Source organism: Nothobranchius furzeri, chromosome 13 (genome assembly GCF_043380555.1).
Source record: "Nothobranchius furzeri strain GRZ-AD chromosome 13, NfurGRZ-RIMD1, whole genome shotgun sequence".
Taxonomy (NCBI): Eukaryota; Metazoa; Chordata; class Actinopteri; order Cyprinodontiformes; family Nothobranchiidae; genus Nothobranchius; species Nothobranchius furzeri.
The window spans coordinates 40570762-40587517 of NC_091753.1; the positions used below are offsets into that span (position 1 = coordinate 40570762).

The window sequence follows — 16756 nt, forward strand, 5'->3', positions numbered from 1 at the left end:
CTGCCTCAGCTAGCGCTAGCTCTGAAGCTCATGCTACCTGTCAATCAAATCTAATTATACATTTAATCACATTTAAAACAGTTGCAAAAAATTCTGCCCCGTCAGAGTTGTAATGAATATAAACTAGACCTATTACACCTAAAATGTTTTTTTGAACCAGGCTGTAAACATGCTTATTTGTGCTGAAGTTGACATTTTTAACATTGGAGGCAATGAGGATTTGCCCGCTTCTGGTGCCAGCCCCTAGTGGATGAGGGTGGAACTGTAATTTTTGTCACTTTCGTGTTGGCTTCAGGTCTGGTACTGTGGGGTTCCCAGTTGAGTGAAACTAACATCTGAGATAAACTCATTACATGCAAAGCCAGATATATCAAGCCTTCATTTGTTATAATTGTAATGATTATGGCTTACAGCTTATGAAAACCCCTCATTCAAAGTCTCAGACATTTAGAATATTGTGAAAAGTTTCAACGTTCTAGACTCAAAGTGTCACACTTCAGCTAATAAATCCAAAACCCCTGCAAAGGATTTCTGAGCCGATGGTCTCTAAGTCTAAGTTAACTCACTGATATAAATTTACTTTTGCCGCATTTTCTCATTTTTGAGTTTCACCTTTAATTTTACAAAGTTAAACACATATGAAAACTCAGATTTTGCTGCTATTTTACAAAATAACTCATCAAAACAAAATAAAGGATCACTGCTTCAGACCAGAAGCTGCATTATTCTTAGCTTGATGTTTTTGACTCATTGTTTGGTTCCCATTTGAATTTCTAACTTCTATCCCACCCAAGAGCCCCGTAGCTGGACCAACAATGAATCACTCCTGCACAAACCCTTTGAAAGATGATCCTAGTTTAAAACTCTGACATGAAACAGATTTCAGGTCTCTCTTTAAACCAAGTTTAACTTTAGCTCTATTTTACAAGATATGTGGCCCTCTTTTGTTCTAAGAAATTTCAGATCCTCCGGGAAAAACCTGAGGTTTTCTCACTTTCAATAAACAGATTTAGGTCAAAAGAGTTTCTTATCTAGATGAGCTCACGTTTGTTTGTTCCAGTTGCCATCAAAATCAAGAGGAACTGCAGCGTGGGACTTTTTATTGTAGGCTGGTGGAAGCGTGATGGAGGAAGTGTTTGCCTCTTAGCTTAAAACCACAGACCTGGTTAATGTTGGTAAAACACACGAGGATCCTGACTTTAGCCACATAACAAGCACTTTCATCTCCACATGATGTCAGGCATTTCCTTTAGCTTACCTTAGTCATGTTTTTTAAATAAACCCTGAGTAACATTTGGTCAGTGGGTAAAAAATGAAAACGAACAAAATTTCACAGTACATTATTACAGCTTTTAATCAAATACAGAAGTAAAAAAGTACATACAATCTCTGTGATAAAAATAAATAATGTAGTTTCCCCCTAATGACTAATAAATAGATTCTCCAAAATAAAAGCTACTCGCTGAGTCGGGTGAAATGAAGACAAGCTAAAACAAGTCAAGACATATTTCTCAGTTTATGAAATCTGACCAAGAATGTGATGAATGACAAATCAGTTACAAGTAATGTTCTATTAATACTTTTTTCAGCTTGAGTGGAATAATTAGAAAAAAGTTAAGCATGTGTGATGAAATGTTCAAAACTTTTTGTGTTTTCTCAGCAGTGCTCTTCAGTTTCGCTTCTGTTCTAAATGACTTCAGTTAGTTATAAATACCTCCCCTCACACAGGTTTGAATAAAGTCTTCACGGTGAGTTCTTCAACAAGCTCCCAAGACTTCAGCTGCACAGCCGAACTGCTGTTTCCTTCCTGTGTTCAAAAACCGCTTCATCAGTTTGAAATGTTGCCTTCTGTTCTCTAGATTTTGAAGCGTTTTGTTCACTTCTAAGCTTCAATTCCGATGATCCAGTGAGGACGACATGCAGGAGAGGCTGTGACAGGTTTAAAATTGTCATTGCATTCCACGGAGCCTTACTCAGACGCCAGTTGGACGTCACACAGCGAGAGGCTGTTCATGTTGAAGTCTTGTTCACACTTTATCGAGTGCAGAGGTATCAGCAGTGGACAAGTGTCACTTATTTGTAAAAATGTTGTTTCTAAATCCTCAATCATGACAGTATCTATGTGTGTTTCTTTAGAATAGGCTGAAAAAGTGTGTTTTTTCTGGTAAAGTTCACTTCTGGTGCTCAGCAGTTCATTTTTGTGGCACCAGCTGCACTGACCCGACCCTGAGCAGATACAGGACTGAGGCCCGGCTCTGTATCCTGTCACCACTTTAGCCAACATTGAGTGTGCAGGGATATTTTGTAACGTGTCTACGTCGTCACTGATCTGGATTTGCATCACAGATGGATTCTGCCTGCAATAATTGTCCACGATGACTGTTTCCATTAGAGGCTCACCGTCCTGACCGTCCAGGTTTACAGATGAAGAGTCCAGCTGGCAGCTCATGCCCGTCCCGCTGTCTTCTCTTTTCCCAGCATCACCTGTGTCTACATCATTCTGTAGAGGATAATCTCCCTGACTGTCGGGGGAACCCTCTGGGTCTCCCATGCTCCCACAGCCGCTGTCTTCTTGTCTCACTGGAGGCTTTTCAACACTCTTCGTATCAGAGTCTGACTCCATGCTGAGGCTGCTGTCCATCCTGCTCCTCCGGATATCCTCCTCCTCCTCGACGTCTTCTACTATTGTAGTGTGGCTCACTGGAAGTTTGGCAGAGTTTTTCGCCCCCGTGTTGTAACTGGAAAGAAACCATCCTTTGTCTGTAACCACCTCCATAGATCCTTCTGACACAGAAAGTGGATGCCAGCCGCTTATAGGGGATTTCTAGTGTGAGACAAATAACAATAGTATCACACACGGCCGATGGCCCAGAGGGTGTTTTTTATGTGTCGTTACTGTAACACCTGTTCATTTCTTGTATTTACTTACCAGTGATGTGGGCGTTTTTGCAGGACGTCTCAAATAACACAAGAGGATGCTTGACATAATAGTAACCACTGCAAGGACTCCCAGAAGAGACAACGATGTCGCAGCAATTATGTAGAACTCTGAAAAGAAGCAAAAGCACTTTTATTTAATATGTTTCTGAAACTTTCAATGCTTGTTTTGAATCTAAACACCCCTCACAATGAAATAGACTTCAGAAAACATGATAATTTACGTTTGTTTTTATAGTTTTAAAATGTACAACGAAACCCTGTTATTTTTACCTTTTGGAACTTAAAAGCATTTGTAATTTATCAGCCATTATTGCTGTAATTACCTTGTTCTGGAAGGACGAGACACTGTTGATCAGACAGTCTGCTGGAAGAAAGAGCTGCTGTTGCCTCAACTTTGACTCTCACGCAATATTTTCTCCCCCATTGGAGACCAGTGAAGGTCTTTGACCTCTGATCCTCCTCTGAATAATCTGTCATGTAAGCTGTGGTAATCTGAAGATCAAAACAATGTACATGGAATTAATTCCTCCTTCTTAGGTGTTAGATGTTCTTGGTCTAGGTTTTGCTCTTTGTAAAACCCACCTTGTTCTCGTCTCCTACTTCTTCCAAAGTGATGGTGTAGGTGACTCCAGACGGGAAGATTTTCTTCAGCATGGGTTTTTCATGCACATAGATGGTCAAAGTGCTGGAAGTCGCCCACAAATTGAAGGAAGGAGGAAGCAATCCACCTAGAAATAGAGAAGAAGAACATAAATGTTAGTAACCATTGTGTTGATGATCGATGATGCAGACACGACACCAAATATGACACTTGCCTTCATTTAGACGAATTTTTTTGCTTATCCAGTCAGACTTTTCAAATCCTTTGGCCATCTGAACTCTGACCTTGTAGATGACCCTGTAGTCATGAATGGAGTTATTGAGGATGCAATAAGTTTTCCTTGTTTTTGTGCAGCTGGGTACTTCGGCCCACTCATTATTGTACCTGAAAAAATAAAATCCATCATTCATTAGGTAAAAAAAGATCAAACAAACTGCTGAGTTGTTCGATAATTCCTTTCTTTGGTTCTTTTAATTAAATTTTTAGATAATAGAGAATTAATCTTACTTTGCCATTTGCACATTATACACGAAATCTGATGAGGCATCCCCGGGTTGTTCCCAAAATAGAGTCACCTCCCCATCTGAAATATTTACTTCCACATTATCGGGTGACGGGATTTTTATGCCTGTTGCAAAAACAGAAAAAAATAAAACCCCACTTGTTACCACTCAACCGTTTTAACATCCTTTAATGCAAAACACTCAACAACAGGGGAAATATTTCTGCTGCCTGGTTTAAAAAAAGTCCTTCAAATGTATGCTGGACATATGCAGAGAGAAGTGTTTATGAATGTTTCTGAGAAATTAGCGCTGAAGAGGAGGGAAGGATGTCTGGTTGCAGAAAAAGGAACCTTGTAAATCATGTGAGGGGATTCCAGTTCTGATGAAACAGGATCACCTGTGTTGGGATGAAGTACGAAAGTGTACGGGAACAAGACTGAAAAGATCTATAAAGTTCTAATTCTGAATGTTTTTACTTAAATATTTATAGTCATAGAACAACTTCATGACTATCAGAAAATATCATATTAAACAAAAAAAAATCTATATAACCAATAAGTATTCAAACATAAGAAAATTACCTGACACTTGGTTTACGTAGAGAATTAGGAAGACCATGACTTGCATCATGTTTACATCCATTTTATCTGCCTGTAAACGTTTCCCATCAGTCTGACTCCATTCAGCAGCTGCCAACAATTGCCCTTTCCTCCAGCTTCGGTGGATCCTTACTGAGTGGCGTTTAAGTGTTGGGCAACTAGAAGGGACGCGTCTCTCTCCGTGTGCTGTTTCTTCATCTGAAGAGTAAATAAAAGTGTTCACTATATCAGCCCTCCCACTCATGATGCCTTTCCTGTTGTGACAGATTCTGTGACGTTGTGGTAAGTTTCACATCAGTCCCTCTCAACTACATCTTCCTTGTTTTCTTTTTCCATGAACGCACAGTCAAACCCGTGACAGAGGATGTCTGGGTTAATACAGTACAGAGATGGGAAAGTGGAAAATGTCAGGAAAACTCCTTCCACTTTATTGTTTTGTTTACATTCCTTTTGAATAAGAGATTCACTGTCTTCTTTCCAGAGAGGACTTTTTATATTTGACTTTAACAAGAAAAATCTGAAATTATTTCAGTGATTGAGTCTTATTGTTGATTTGTTTTTTCTTCTTTCTTTCTGAACGCTTCTCTATTCAAACATGTCTACCTTTTCCTGTGACACATCTGTAAAACCTCAATTACGGTTGGTTGCCTGCAGATGGTTTTTGCACCTTTGCCTTTGAAAAGATGTATGCATGCAACCTGCAAAGATGTATGCACACACACACACACACACACACACACACACACACACACACACACACACACACACACACACACACACACACACACACACACACACACACACACACACACACACACACACAGCGCATTTGCACATTAATACATAAATAAGTGTAATCAGCAGCTTACAGCAATGCCACACTTTTGAATTTACATTTATATAAATATATATCAAGTGCAAAGGTCTATCTTAACTTTATAAAATAACATTAGTAAGGAAGGCTTTTATGATGCTTTTGATGATCTTATATCTTATTTTTATTTCTACAAAAATGTTGGGTTGAACTTGTTCCAGTCAGCTCAGCTTTAGCTGTTTTTAATCCAAACCCCAGCAACAGAGAACTATCTCCACACCTCATACACACAAATTCATCTGCACATAGTTTGTTCATTCTGATCGTATTTCTGGGGATTTTACAGCAAAGAAATGAAATGATTATTATTTTGTACACAGCTGACTACAGCACATAGCCATCATTTAATCACGGAGCCTTCTCGAGAGTGCCCATGGGTTACTTAATGTTTTTTTTCTGTGACCAAGTGAGGTCTAAAGGTCTCAAAGGCATCCGAAATTTCTGTTTCTGCCTTGTTTCTCTGCTACTTATCTATTCCTTTAGTTTTCACCCAGGATTTTTATTAATTTTAATTTTTACTGTATAAAAACACATAATAAAAAAGAAAACCCATGACAGTGTAAAACAAACAGGAAAAACAGGTCGTGAAGATTTTATTTTGAGGTTGACAGAACGAACCGTATTATTTCAGAGTTTTATAAGAAGTGGAATTTTCATCATGTAAAGGCATAAAATTACACTCAGAGTCATTTTCGTTTCAAAGAAACAACTTTTCTCCTAACTTCAGCTATCAGTTTCTCACCTCCTCTTCGAATGTGGTTTTTAGTTTTAGTTCCTGGTGGCATTTCTGCTACAGAAAAACCCCGTGTTCACCTGTTGGTTTCTATCTCACGCTTGAACAGAGAGCTGCTGGGTGAAAGTTGCGTGCGGGAGGTCCAAATGTCAGCCAGAGATCATCTGGTGACTTGCTTGCATGTCCCCGTCAGACTCCACGAGCCCGTCAGAGAGACATCGCAAGCCTTAGGGATCACAATTCGCCCACTTTTGAAACACTTTTCTTCATCACATATCGTGCTTTGTTTGACGATATAGATATTGTGGTAAATTGAACTGGACTGATGTGCTAACGGCTAGTCTGAGTGCAGCCAGACTATCTCTTCACTTAAACAAGTGTCTGAAACCACCAGAGCCAGCCCAGCAGAACCAGCTCTGAAGGGTAAATAGCAGTTAACTTTAAAGTAGCTGCAGAGCTAGGCACCCCGGCCCTAGAGCTCAGAGCTCCCAGCAGATACAACTCTAAACTTGCTGGATCCCGTTTTATCTGCATCAACACACCTGATCCTAATCAGCAGCAAACTTCTGAGCTGCTGAATCAACCGTGTTGAAGCAGGGAAACAACTGAGTCCATCCATAGGACCAGACTACCTTGAGCTAATGTTATTTTATGCTGCAGAGAAATGCCTACGTTATAAATAAAATACCCCATGAGAAAATCATTCTGTAATGTGCACATTTATGTTAGACAATCACAAACATCCCACTAAAGTGTCCCTGATTTCATTATTTACTGATATCAGTTGTTTTCTTGGTCGTAGGTTCCTGCAGCCGTTTTCCTCTGTCCACAATCAGCTTCCAGAAGAATGTGCCTTTAAATGATTCATCCCTCCTCTGGACTTGTTTGCTTTATTAATTAAATAAATCTCAGTTTACATATTTACTATTTTGGTTCATGTCTGTAAATATATGTAAACACACTTGACTAAAAAGAGCTCAGTGAGGTGCTAATTTCATTCATCACATTAGAGCTAGTTAAATCTGCATCAAAGTAATGATCATTTATCAAATGTGAAATATAAATATCAAATTAGGCAGCACAAAGAACTCTCATACAGCATTTTTATTATAATTGTAAGCAGACAGGAGACAGGGCTGGATGGTGGCAGTGAAGGGGGTTCTGTCCTCTCAGGGTGACAGGAACAGGAATTGAAACGTCTTCACAGAGAAACTGATGTCCATAGATCTGTGGAAAACAAGAATGTAAGTTTCAGTAAAAGAAAAAGGAGAGCCATGGCCACCAGGTCATTTACTCAGCCAGATGAGCTGATAGGTTACAGGTGTGTGACTGAGGATGCACCTGCCGTCATAGCCAGATGACAGGAGTTGTCAGGTGTCCTGCAGTGGTGGTCAGCCAGGCTAATGATGAAATGCAGAAAGAAATCCAGGACAGTGAACAATAATAATATTAATAATGTGTTCTGTTGCTCAGCATATGTGCTCCTATATAATCTCCACGTGTGCCTGCCTCATGGTGTAGCGTCCATATTTTGCTGAGTGTCCTACAGGAATGCAAGTTATTAGTTAATTCACTTTTGTTACCAAAGAAAAAATATTTATGTAAAAGTTATTTACCAGGCGAATCAGCTCACACGTCACCACCAAGTGTCACTGGACCAGAATGAGTAGTTCCTCTGTGATGTCATGATGTTCTCTAGCTCCAAGCTCACAGCAGCAACACACTTTGCTATAAAACAAAAACATGGATAATGTTAAAACTCAAAAGGTTGTAATGAAGATTACATGAATAAAAATAAATCACTTTTACCACACCTGCAAAGCGTCATGGTAGGTAGCCTGGGCCATTTTGTAGCAGCCACAGTCAGCCTGACAGCAGAGTTCTTGGGTTAGTTTAGCCTGAAAACCAATGATACACAACCTCAAACTGTTGTGGAAGTGAGCTTCTAGAGAAGATGAGAAAGACTGGAGAGCAGAGCAGAAATGGAGCAACTTAAACTGAGTGAGTGTGTGTGTGTGTGTATGTGTGTGTGTATGCGTGATATCAATTTTAGCCTTGTTTATTTATTCTTTATTTAACCAGGAAGGTCCCACTGAGATTAAAAACCTCATTTTCAAGGGAGTGCTGGGCAAGAGCCTGAAAAAATTACAGTTACAATTGTTTTAGCCACAAAGACATGTTATTTACACAATTACAGAAGGCAGTTACAACACAGGGAATCTGTCTCAAGGGCTCTCAGTCAGGGTTTTAAATTGTCCTTATATTTTACTACATCCTTATGAGCTGTCGTTAGGGAGCGCAAAGACAACTTTGTTGTACACCTGTGCAATAAAACAATCTTTTATCTTGAATTTCTGAAAATATCAGATATGTAAATAATGGGTTAATTGCATTTTACATATAATCAGAAAATCTAAATATGATGAAAGTCATTTTACATTCCGAACAAATAAAAACACACTTTGGACTTCTGGACCGTCGACTTCTGGACGGTCAACTTCTGGTCCGGGGGCGTCGACTTCTGGTCCGGGAGCGTCGACTTCTGGATCGTCGGCTTCTAGACCGTCAATTTCTGGTCTGGGGGCGTCGACTTCTGGTCCGGGAGCGTCGACTTCTGGATCGTCGGCTTCTGGACCGCCGGCTTCTGGAGTGGAGGAGGAGTTGCTGCAGATGGGACTGCTTGGACAGGCTGGACCGGATGCGGTGCGACCTCCGGGACCACCGCTGGAAATGGATGCGGTGCGACCTCCAGGACCACCACGGGAACTGGATGTGGTGCATCCACCGGGACCACCACTGGAACAGGATGCGGTGCGACCTCCGGGACCACCACGGGAACAGGATGTGGTGCATCCACCGGGACCACCGCTGGAACAGGATGCGACTGAACTGGTGGTGCTGGAAACTGGGAGAGGAGGTAGGATAGAGTGTCCAGGTGGAGCTCCTGGAGACTGAGGCTCTGATAGAGTTGGGCCAGCTCAGCTCAGAGACCGGCGAGCTCTGCTGGGTGGACTGCAGGCTCGCTCCTCTGGCTCTGAGACGAGGGAGCTGCTGGCTGGACTGAAACCCTCTCCTGGTGATTCGGGGAGGATAGGGTGTCCAGGTGGGACTCCTGGAGGCTGACGAGCTGACGGATCAGGCCAAGCTCCGCCTGGAGACCTGCAAGCTCTGTCAGCTGGGCTGTGGGCATCGTTCCTCCGCCTGCAGATGACGGAGGAGCGGATTGGACCGGAGACGGGACTGCTGGTCTGACTGGGGGCGGATCCAAGCAGGTGCGCCAGGCTGGGGCAGCGGCGAGCTCGTGGCTCCGTCCTGGGACACAGGATTGCGGTGTATCCTGGCATCCTTCCCCACACAGTGGGGCAGCTCCGGGGGAGCACACAGCCAGTCTGGTGCCCACGTAGCTGGTGTGATCTGGAAGCGTCTCCCGGTCCAACCTCTCATTTGGCTCCGGGAGGGTGGAGAGGATCGCCGAGGCTGAAGGTCGGTGACGGCGTCTGCGGCGAGGCGAAGCCGGAGGAGGAGAAGCCGGCCGGTGGTCCGAGGAGAGAAACTGGAGCAGGCACTCCCAGGGGATAATCTCCCCGCTGGATCCTTTCGTGGGTTGGATCATTCTGTCATCGTGTGCCGGTGAATGAAGCGGAGGTAAGGATCCATATGCGGGTGAGGGAAGCAGGCAAGCAGACACACAGGAAACAATGATCCAACATGAGACACAAACTGAAGGGGTTTAAATACAAGAGGGCTGGGAGCTTGGGTGATTATTAAACGAGGGGCAGGTGGGAGCAATTAACATGGACACATGACTAAACAGAACGGGGAGACAAGACAGGGTGTGACATGTGTATGTGCGTGTGTGTGTGTGTGTGTGTGTGCTTGCATATGTCTGTTAATGGTTTTAACCTGTTATGAAAATCTGGGGTCATTTTGTAAAGCACTTTGAGAAGCACGTGACATGCACATTTACTGGCGTAAAGTCAAAGGTCACTGTCGCGCACCCGGTCCTGAGAAGGAGTTGAACGATCTCGCAGACTCTTTGGCCAAACAGGGCGCGACCGATGGCCCCCTGTGGGGTTTCGACCCCGGGTGGCTTGAGGGACGTGTGTGGTCTTTCCCTGATGAAAACCAGGTGTGTGTTGTTACCCGAGCTCGGGCTGCTAAAGCGTCCCCCTCGGAACCACCCAAAGGAGCGGTGGCCGTTCAACCTGCCTATTCGGATACCGATCTTGTCAGTCTTCAATCCCAGGACCCTGCTATCAGCAGGATGATCAGGTACATTTCCGATCCTAAAACCCAGCTACCAACTTCCGTCGAGCTTGATTCCGTTCCAGAGCTTCGCTCTCTCTTTCGTGTGCGGTCCACGCTGAGGGTCGTCGAAGGGCTGCTGATGCACGCCGCCAAGCCTCCTTCGCCGCCTGTCCTTGTTACTCCAAAACCGCTGAGGAGGGGCATGATCTCGCAGGCTCATGACTCTCAATCCGCCGGTCACAAAGGCGTCAAGGCCATGTTCGGTGCCCTGTGCCAGGTTGCTTATTGGCCGGGGATGCGTCATGACATCTTGGACCACGTCGAGCGTTTCCTGGTTTGTTGTCAGTTTCAGCTGTCCAACCCTACGCACAGAGCTCCCATACAAGAAAAAGGGCCGACCACTCCATGGTCGGACTTGCAATTCGATTGGGTGGGGCCTCTGAACAAATCCACATAGTACAAAACTAACACATAGTACAAAACACACTAATAGAGTTAGGTTTTAATTTTTTTTTTGATGACATGAAATGCAATTTTGTCGTGTCTACATTGAAGTGCCTGCACTGTGCTTTCTCTCCTCTGCTGAGCTTGTGAGGATCCTGCTTCCTGGGGGTGGATCCGTGACTCGTCATCGGCATCGACTACTCCTGGGGGGTGCTCCGGCTCGTTGGCCTTGAACGACTGTGGTTCCGGCATGGCTGCTGGGACACCTCCTTCGTTGGGATTACTGTCAACTGCTCTTCCCTTTTTGTGGATTACGATAAGTACTCTTTCAAAGTTCAATTTTTATTTGGAATATTTCCCTGCCTGCGGATACAATGATCGATTTTTAATTGGAATACTACCCTGTTCGTGGATACGTACAAGATTTGCTCCTGCTTTGCTTTATTGCCCGTGAGGATATAAAGTTGCTGTTGCTTCGTTTATGGCTTCCATGGGGAATAATTAATAACCTGCTGACTTGTGTTCTTCCTGAGGAGTATGCGAGACTGTTCTTCAGCGTGGGGTTCGTACCTCACCACAGATGGCTGTTCCCTTGGGATCGCATCCTGTTCTGTTGTCAAGATTCTTCATAACTTGGGTTTGTTCAACTACCAAGTGGTCTCTTGAAGGACCACATTGACCTTGAAAAGGGGGGATATGTAAGGTTATGAAGTTCATTATTTTCAGCTCCACACAGCTGCCCCTGTACACAGTAACACCCGTGTAGAAAACGCCAAGGTCGGGTGTTCCTCAGACTGTTTACATTCCAGGAGGAGAGCCAGAAGGAGAAGAAGAACGCTTTTCAATAATCAAAGTACTTAATTTGTGATTAAAGCTAGTCGAAACAGATGTTGATCAATAATAATCAAGTGAATGATCTGTGGAATAAAGATGTCATGATTTATGTGTTTAATGAAAACAGGACTACTGCACAGACAGACTGACCCTCATCTCCATAGAAACGCATGACACATTGTTCCAACCAATCAGAGCTTTCGGCTGCCGCAAGAGAATCTGGCTTGTTGACTTAAAGTGTCCAATCCGCTTTACTAAAACTTATCAACAATTCAGAGATATAAAACAAGGCAACGCCATTTTAAGCTCAGTTCCATTTTCACTTCAGTTCTGTTCAGTTGGAAGTCCTACGGGGTTCCACCGTCATCAAAAGAGAAGTACAGCCTGGCCAGATGTGCTTTCTTGTTTAACTGAGAACTGTGAAGCTACTGGAGAGTTCCGTTGTTTACCAACAAGACAACATCCCTTCAAAATAAGAGCACCACTAGCTGACGCTGCCGATGGTACCGGGGTCGACCCTTCAGACGGGCTCTGACGTGCTGTGACCGCTGCTTCAATCAGCTCCAGTACACATCCGAGGTCCTAGGACCTGGCATCTCCTGATCTACCTGGGAGACTCCACAGGGTACGTACACGGCAAAATAGCTGCTCATGTCATCAGCTTCCGAAGCCTCGTGGTCCGTAGTCATAACAACCAGATACGCTCCGTCAGCCTAAAGATCCTGAACAAAACACACACACACACGCACCAACACAACATCCAAATCCATTTTCATCCATCACAGAGTTAGTCCTGGTAGATTGTTAAGAATTTATAATTAAGAAATTAAAGATTCTTAAACGATCCCATCTCTCTCTCTTTTCTTGTCTCAAAGTCAATACAGAGTGTTTAATTAAACTCCCTGATGATAAAAACAGCCTATTCTTCTGTTTATAAAACTAGATCTACTTACAGTATATTAAAATACAACTCTAGATCGTTTCATCACTCTATTTCTCTACATTTGAAAAGCGCTTTATAAATAAAATAAATCTGATTGATTGATCGGTTCCATCTTTGAGCTGCTGTGTTTCAGGAGAGGGAGGCTCCAGCTGCAGGTCATTAACAATCAGCGGGTCCAGCTATAAGAGGGGGAGGAGAACACATCTTGACGCTGGAGGGTTAACTACAACTTGGAAGTGCCAGCCCTTTGTGTCTCCAGGTTAACTCTAGTGATTTTTGGATTTTAGAACCCTTGTGGAATACTTGTGCTTACCTGTTCCCAGGATTTTTGGATCGTTTGTGGACCTTACCTTGACTCCTCAGGATCTCCTTGGGCTTCTGGAGCTTCTCTGGTTTTCCTGTGGCTCCGCTGATTGACTTCTTGGACATTTCTACAATCCCGCTGGATTACTCACCTGTGCCCCATAAATCTCCTGGACGCAGCATTCATCGTTTTCCTCTTCTACCTGCCGGCCCGCTCTCCTCTCGCCCCCTCTCCTGGACACCCCCTCTTGGATTCAACCCCTGCACTCCACCAACCCTCCCAATGCATCAGCACCCAGCTTCCCACGCTGCGGTTACCCACTGGACCTTATCCAGTGCGCCCTCGGTTCCCGATAAAAAAAAAAAAAAATTCTTTAATTTCTCTAACTGACTCGTGAGCAGTGAATTTCTGCATGTCTTGGGTTAAACTCGTCCCCAAAACCATGCCAATTCTCTGTGATGGAGTTCAACAAATCCAAACACAGATCCTCCATCACCGATGACGGCCTCTCAGCTGTTCTCCGCATAGCCACCTCAGACGTCCAGCCAGATTTCAGTGCCCTTGTTCAAACCCAGAACAGGCCGGATTATTCTCATTGAAAAGGATGAAAATGTGACAAGTCATTGCACTGTTGCATTTTATAAACTTCTTGTTTGCTGTTTTAAACAAGGTAAAATTAAATTACACTGATTCAGTGGTTGTTGTTTACTTGACGTATGCACCACAATTTCACATAGCATAGCACCATAGTCCACTATCAATATTTACCGAATTTTATTTAAGTTTTATTCTTCTAATTACCTATACCAGTGTAATGTCCAGAAAGGGTCAATTTTCACCTACCTATTGTCCACAGAGTGACCGGTCATCTACAGATATAATTCCATTCCCTAAGCAGATTTTAAACTCTATCTTCAACAAGCCAGAAGACACTGCAGGGCTTGACACTCCAGGAGGACAAGATTGTCAAACCTGCGTCTCCAAACAAAGCTTTCTTCTGATAAGACTGCAGGATTCCACACTCTGAAAAGTGAACTTTTACAACTCATACGTTAAATAATCATTAACTAATCATGTATTTGAATGAACCAGATGATATATTAATATTAATGTTTGGATAATCTGTGCCTAAATCAGTGAAGTAGATTGTTAAAACTAGAGTGACTGCCGAGTTACTCAGTTAAGTTTGAGTTTTGAGCAGAACTTCGGAGTGGCCAATCCGGAGGAAAATCTTTGAACCATCAAAGCTTTTGACAAGCCGTCAAAGCCTGCCTGCAGCTGACACAGCAAACGACTCCTTCAGAGTCCATCCTTCTTAGACGCAACCAACCTTCATGCCTGTTGTGACCTGGAGACAACTCAAGGCCAGTCTAGCGGTGCTGCGGTTTTTCTATGAGCTTAGGTGCCTTGGGGTCCACCAGATTTCTTGACATTCCGGATCTACAACGGAGGTCTCCAAGGGTTTGTAGACACAACCAATTGCGCCTGATGTTGTTTTATTAATAATCAACTCTCTAGTTCATAGCAGACCAAATTCTTTTACACCCAGAACTCAGTTTCTTCCAGATACAAAGGCTCTGATATACATCTACTTTACACCAGAATCACACATCACCATGCACTCATCACATATCATTATTCATAGCTTGTCATGTATTATAATTGGTCTAGAAAATAAAGTTTATTTTTAAGTATATACTTGACTCTGTCTGAATTAATACAAAATGTGTTAACGGTCATTGAATAAGCAAAGAATCCTAAATTCTTCTGGTTAAACATTCAAAGATCAATCGGGTTGATATTTCATATTTATATAGAACCATCATATCTTATTGGTCATAATTTAACCCCCCAATCTCAATTCATTACACCAGCTATTTGTGATCTATAATTGAGTGAATTTTACAATGGAAGAAATTTGAGCATACTTAGGTTTAAGTTGTTGTTGATGTGGCCCTCTGACACAACTCCGGTTTCTCATGTGGCCCCTTGTAAAAAAAAAAAATAATAATAATTGCCTCCTCCCCGGTCTAGTGTCATCCTCTAGTGGTGGTTTAGGGTGCATTACACCAATGGTTCCAAAACATTTTAGCTTCAGGACTACAAAAGAGCAATGTCATTAGTGTAACCAAATATACCCCCGATTAGATAAAACAAACACCACATCCTTTAACTTTTGTAACACCTTTTATCTTTTGCACAAAAATGCCTTGGAGGGTCACAAATGTGACTATTTACCTGATTGTTATCACAAATGGCAGACGTGACATAAATAAAATAAAAGAAAGAAAGTTGGAACTGATTTGCTGTATGAATCTTTACAGGGGGACAAACGTGTACCAAAGAGGTCTGTATTTTTCATCCTAGGTACACTTCAACTGTGAGGAGAGCAGAGCACGGCTTGGCTAGTTGAAACTAACAGTTAGCATTATCTCCACAACAATACAGAACTCCTTCGGTCTTGTGTTGTTTGCAGAACGAACTGAGTCAGAAATAGGAAGGGGATCAGGAAATAAAACTCCAAAGTTGCTGTTTGTTGGCACTTTCTCCTCCAGCAGAATTCCACACCCTCAGACAGGACCATCTGAGCTTCTTTATCTCCAGAGAATGACTTACAAGGCATTTATTCTGAATAGAGACCACGGCAATTGTTTAAAAATTATGATGATGAAGAAGAAAAGATCTTTTCTATAGCGCCTCTCAAGATAAAAATCACGAGGCACTTAAAAAAACCAAAATAAGTAAAATATAAAAAAGATGTTCGAAAATGATTAAAAATATATTTAAAATGAGCAACAAATAGACAATTGTGATTAAAAATGTAAAGAAAGAGAGAGAGTGAAAAGGAAAGACGGAAATCAGTGGATCCTGAGGAAGGTGGAATAGGTAGGGAGAGCAGAACAAGGGGTGAGTGATGAAGGTCACACCAAAACCAGCCTGAACAGGTGAGCTGCTCTTTGAAGGAGACCACTGAGTCCACTGATCTCAGGCTCAGGGGGGGAGGGTTCCAGAGTCTGGGGGACACAGCAGCAAATGATCTGTCATGAGTAAACCTGATCTTTGAAAATCATGCAAGGTTATTATTGAATTACTAGCTCTTGCTCAACTAGAGTTCTATAATGTACTTTCACTTGTTTTACATGTCACTAAAACAAAATCTAATGCTAACTCAAATCTAATGAACCCCCACCCTATTATCCACCCAGGGCTCTGGGATGGATCCTGTCACACATTATGAAGACTTAAACATTGAGGCTGTTGAGTTTTTCTCTTTTAAACTTCAGAGCTCTGGGTGAAAACATTGAAGTGTAGAGATTAAGTCAGTGTCATTTATTTATTTTGAGGTAATTATTAGGCTGTTTTCTTAATATATAAAGAACGTGTTAACTCTGAGACACATTTCCTCTTTGTTTTATGAAGAAACCACATCTGGCTTTTGACAGATTCTCATTACTTCATCTAATGCCTGACCAAGTTTTTTTTTATTTTTATTTTTTAGTTTTGTTGAATTTGTTAACACATTTTCAGAAGTCCAAATTAGGTGTTTGAGCACCTGGTTCTCCCCCACCTCAAGACCCTCACAGCCTCCCCTCCTGGACCCACTGCAGTTTTCCTACAGAGCCAACAGGTCTGTAGATGATGCCATCAACATGGCTCTACACTTCATCCTGCAGCATGTGGACTCCCCGAGTATACTATACCAGGATCCTCTTCGTGGACTTCAGCTCTGCCT

General features: G+C 42.6%; 1 protein-coding gene across 1 annotated transcript; it reads right to left on the reverse strand.

Annotated features, from left to right (window-relative positions):
- Positions 1-1328: 1328 nt before the first annotated feature.
- il10ra (interleukin 10 receptor, alpha) lies at positions 1329-4891 on the reverse strand. The gene is made up of 7 exons (XM_015951492.3): positions 4626-4891; positions 4049-4169; positions 3756-3925; positions 3523-3668; positions 3264-3432; positions 2930-3048; positions 1329-2824 (listed from the first exon to the last, which is right to left on the reverse strand). Exons 1-7 carry the CDS (start codon positions 4885-4887, stop codon positions 1970-1972), a joined length of 1842 nt encoding a protein of 613 aa, XP_015806978.2. The 5' UTR covers positions 4888-4891; the 3' UTR covers positions 1329-1969.
- Between the last annotated feature and the right edge of the window lie 11865 nt (positions 4892-16756).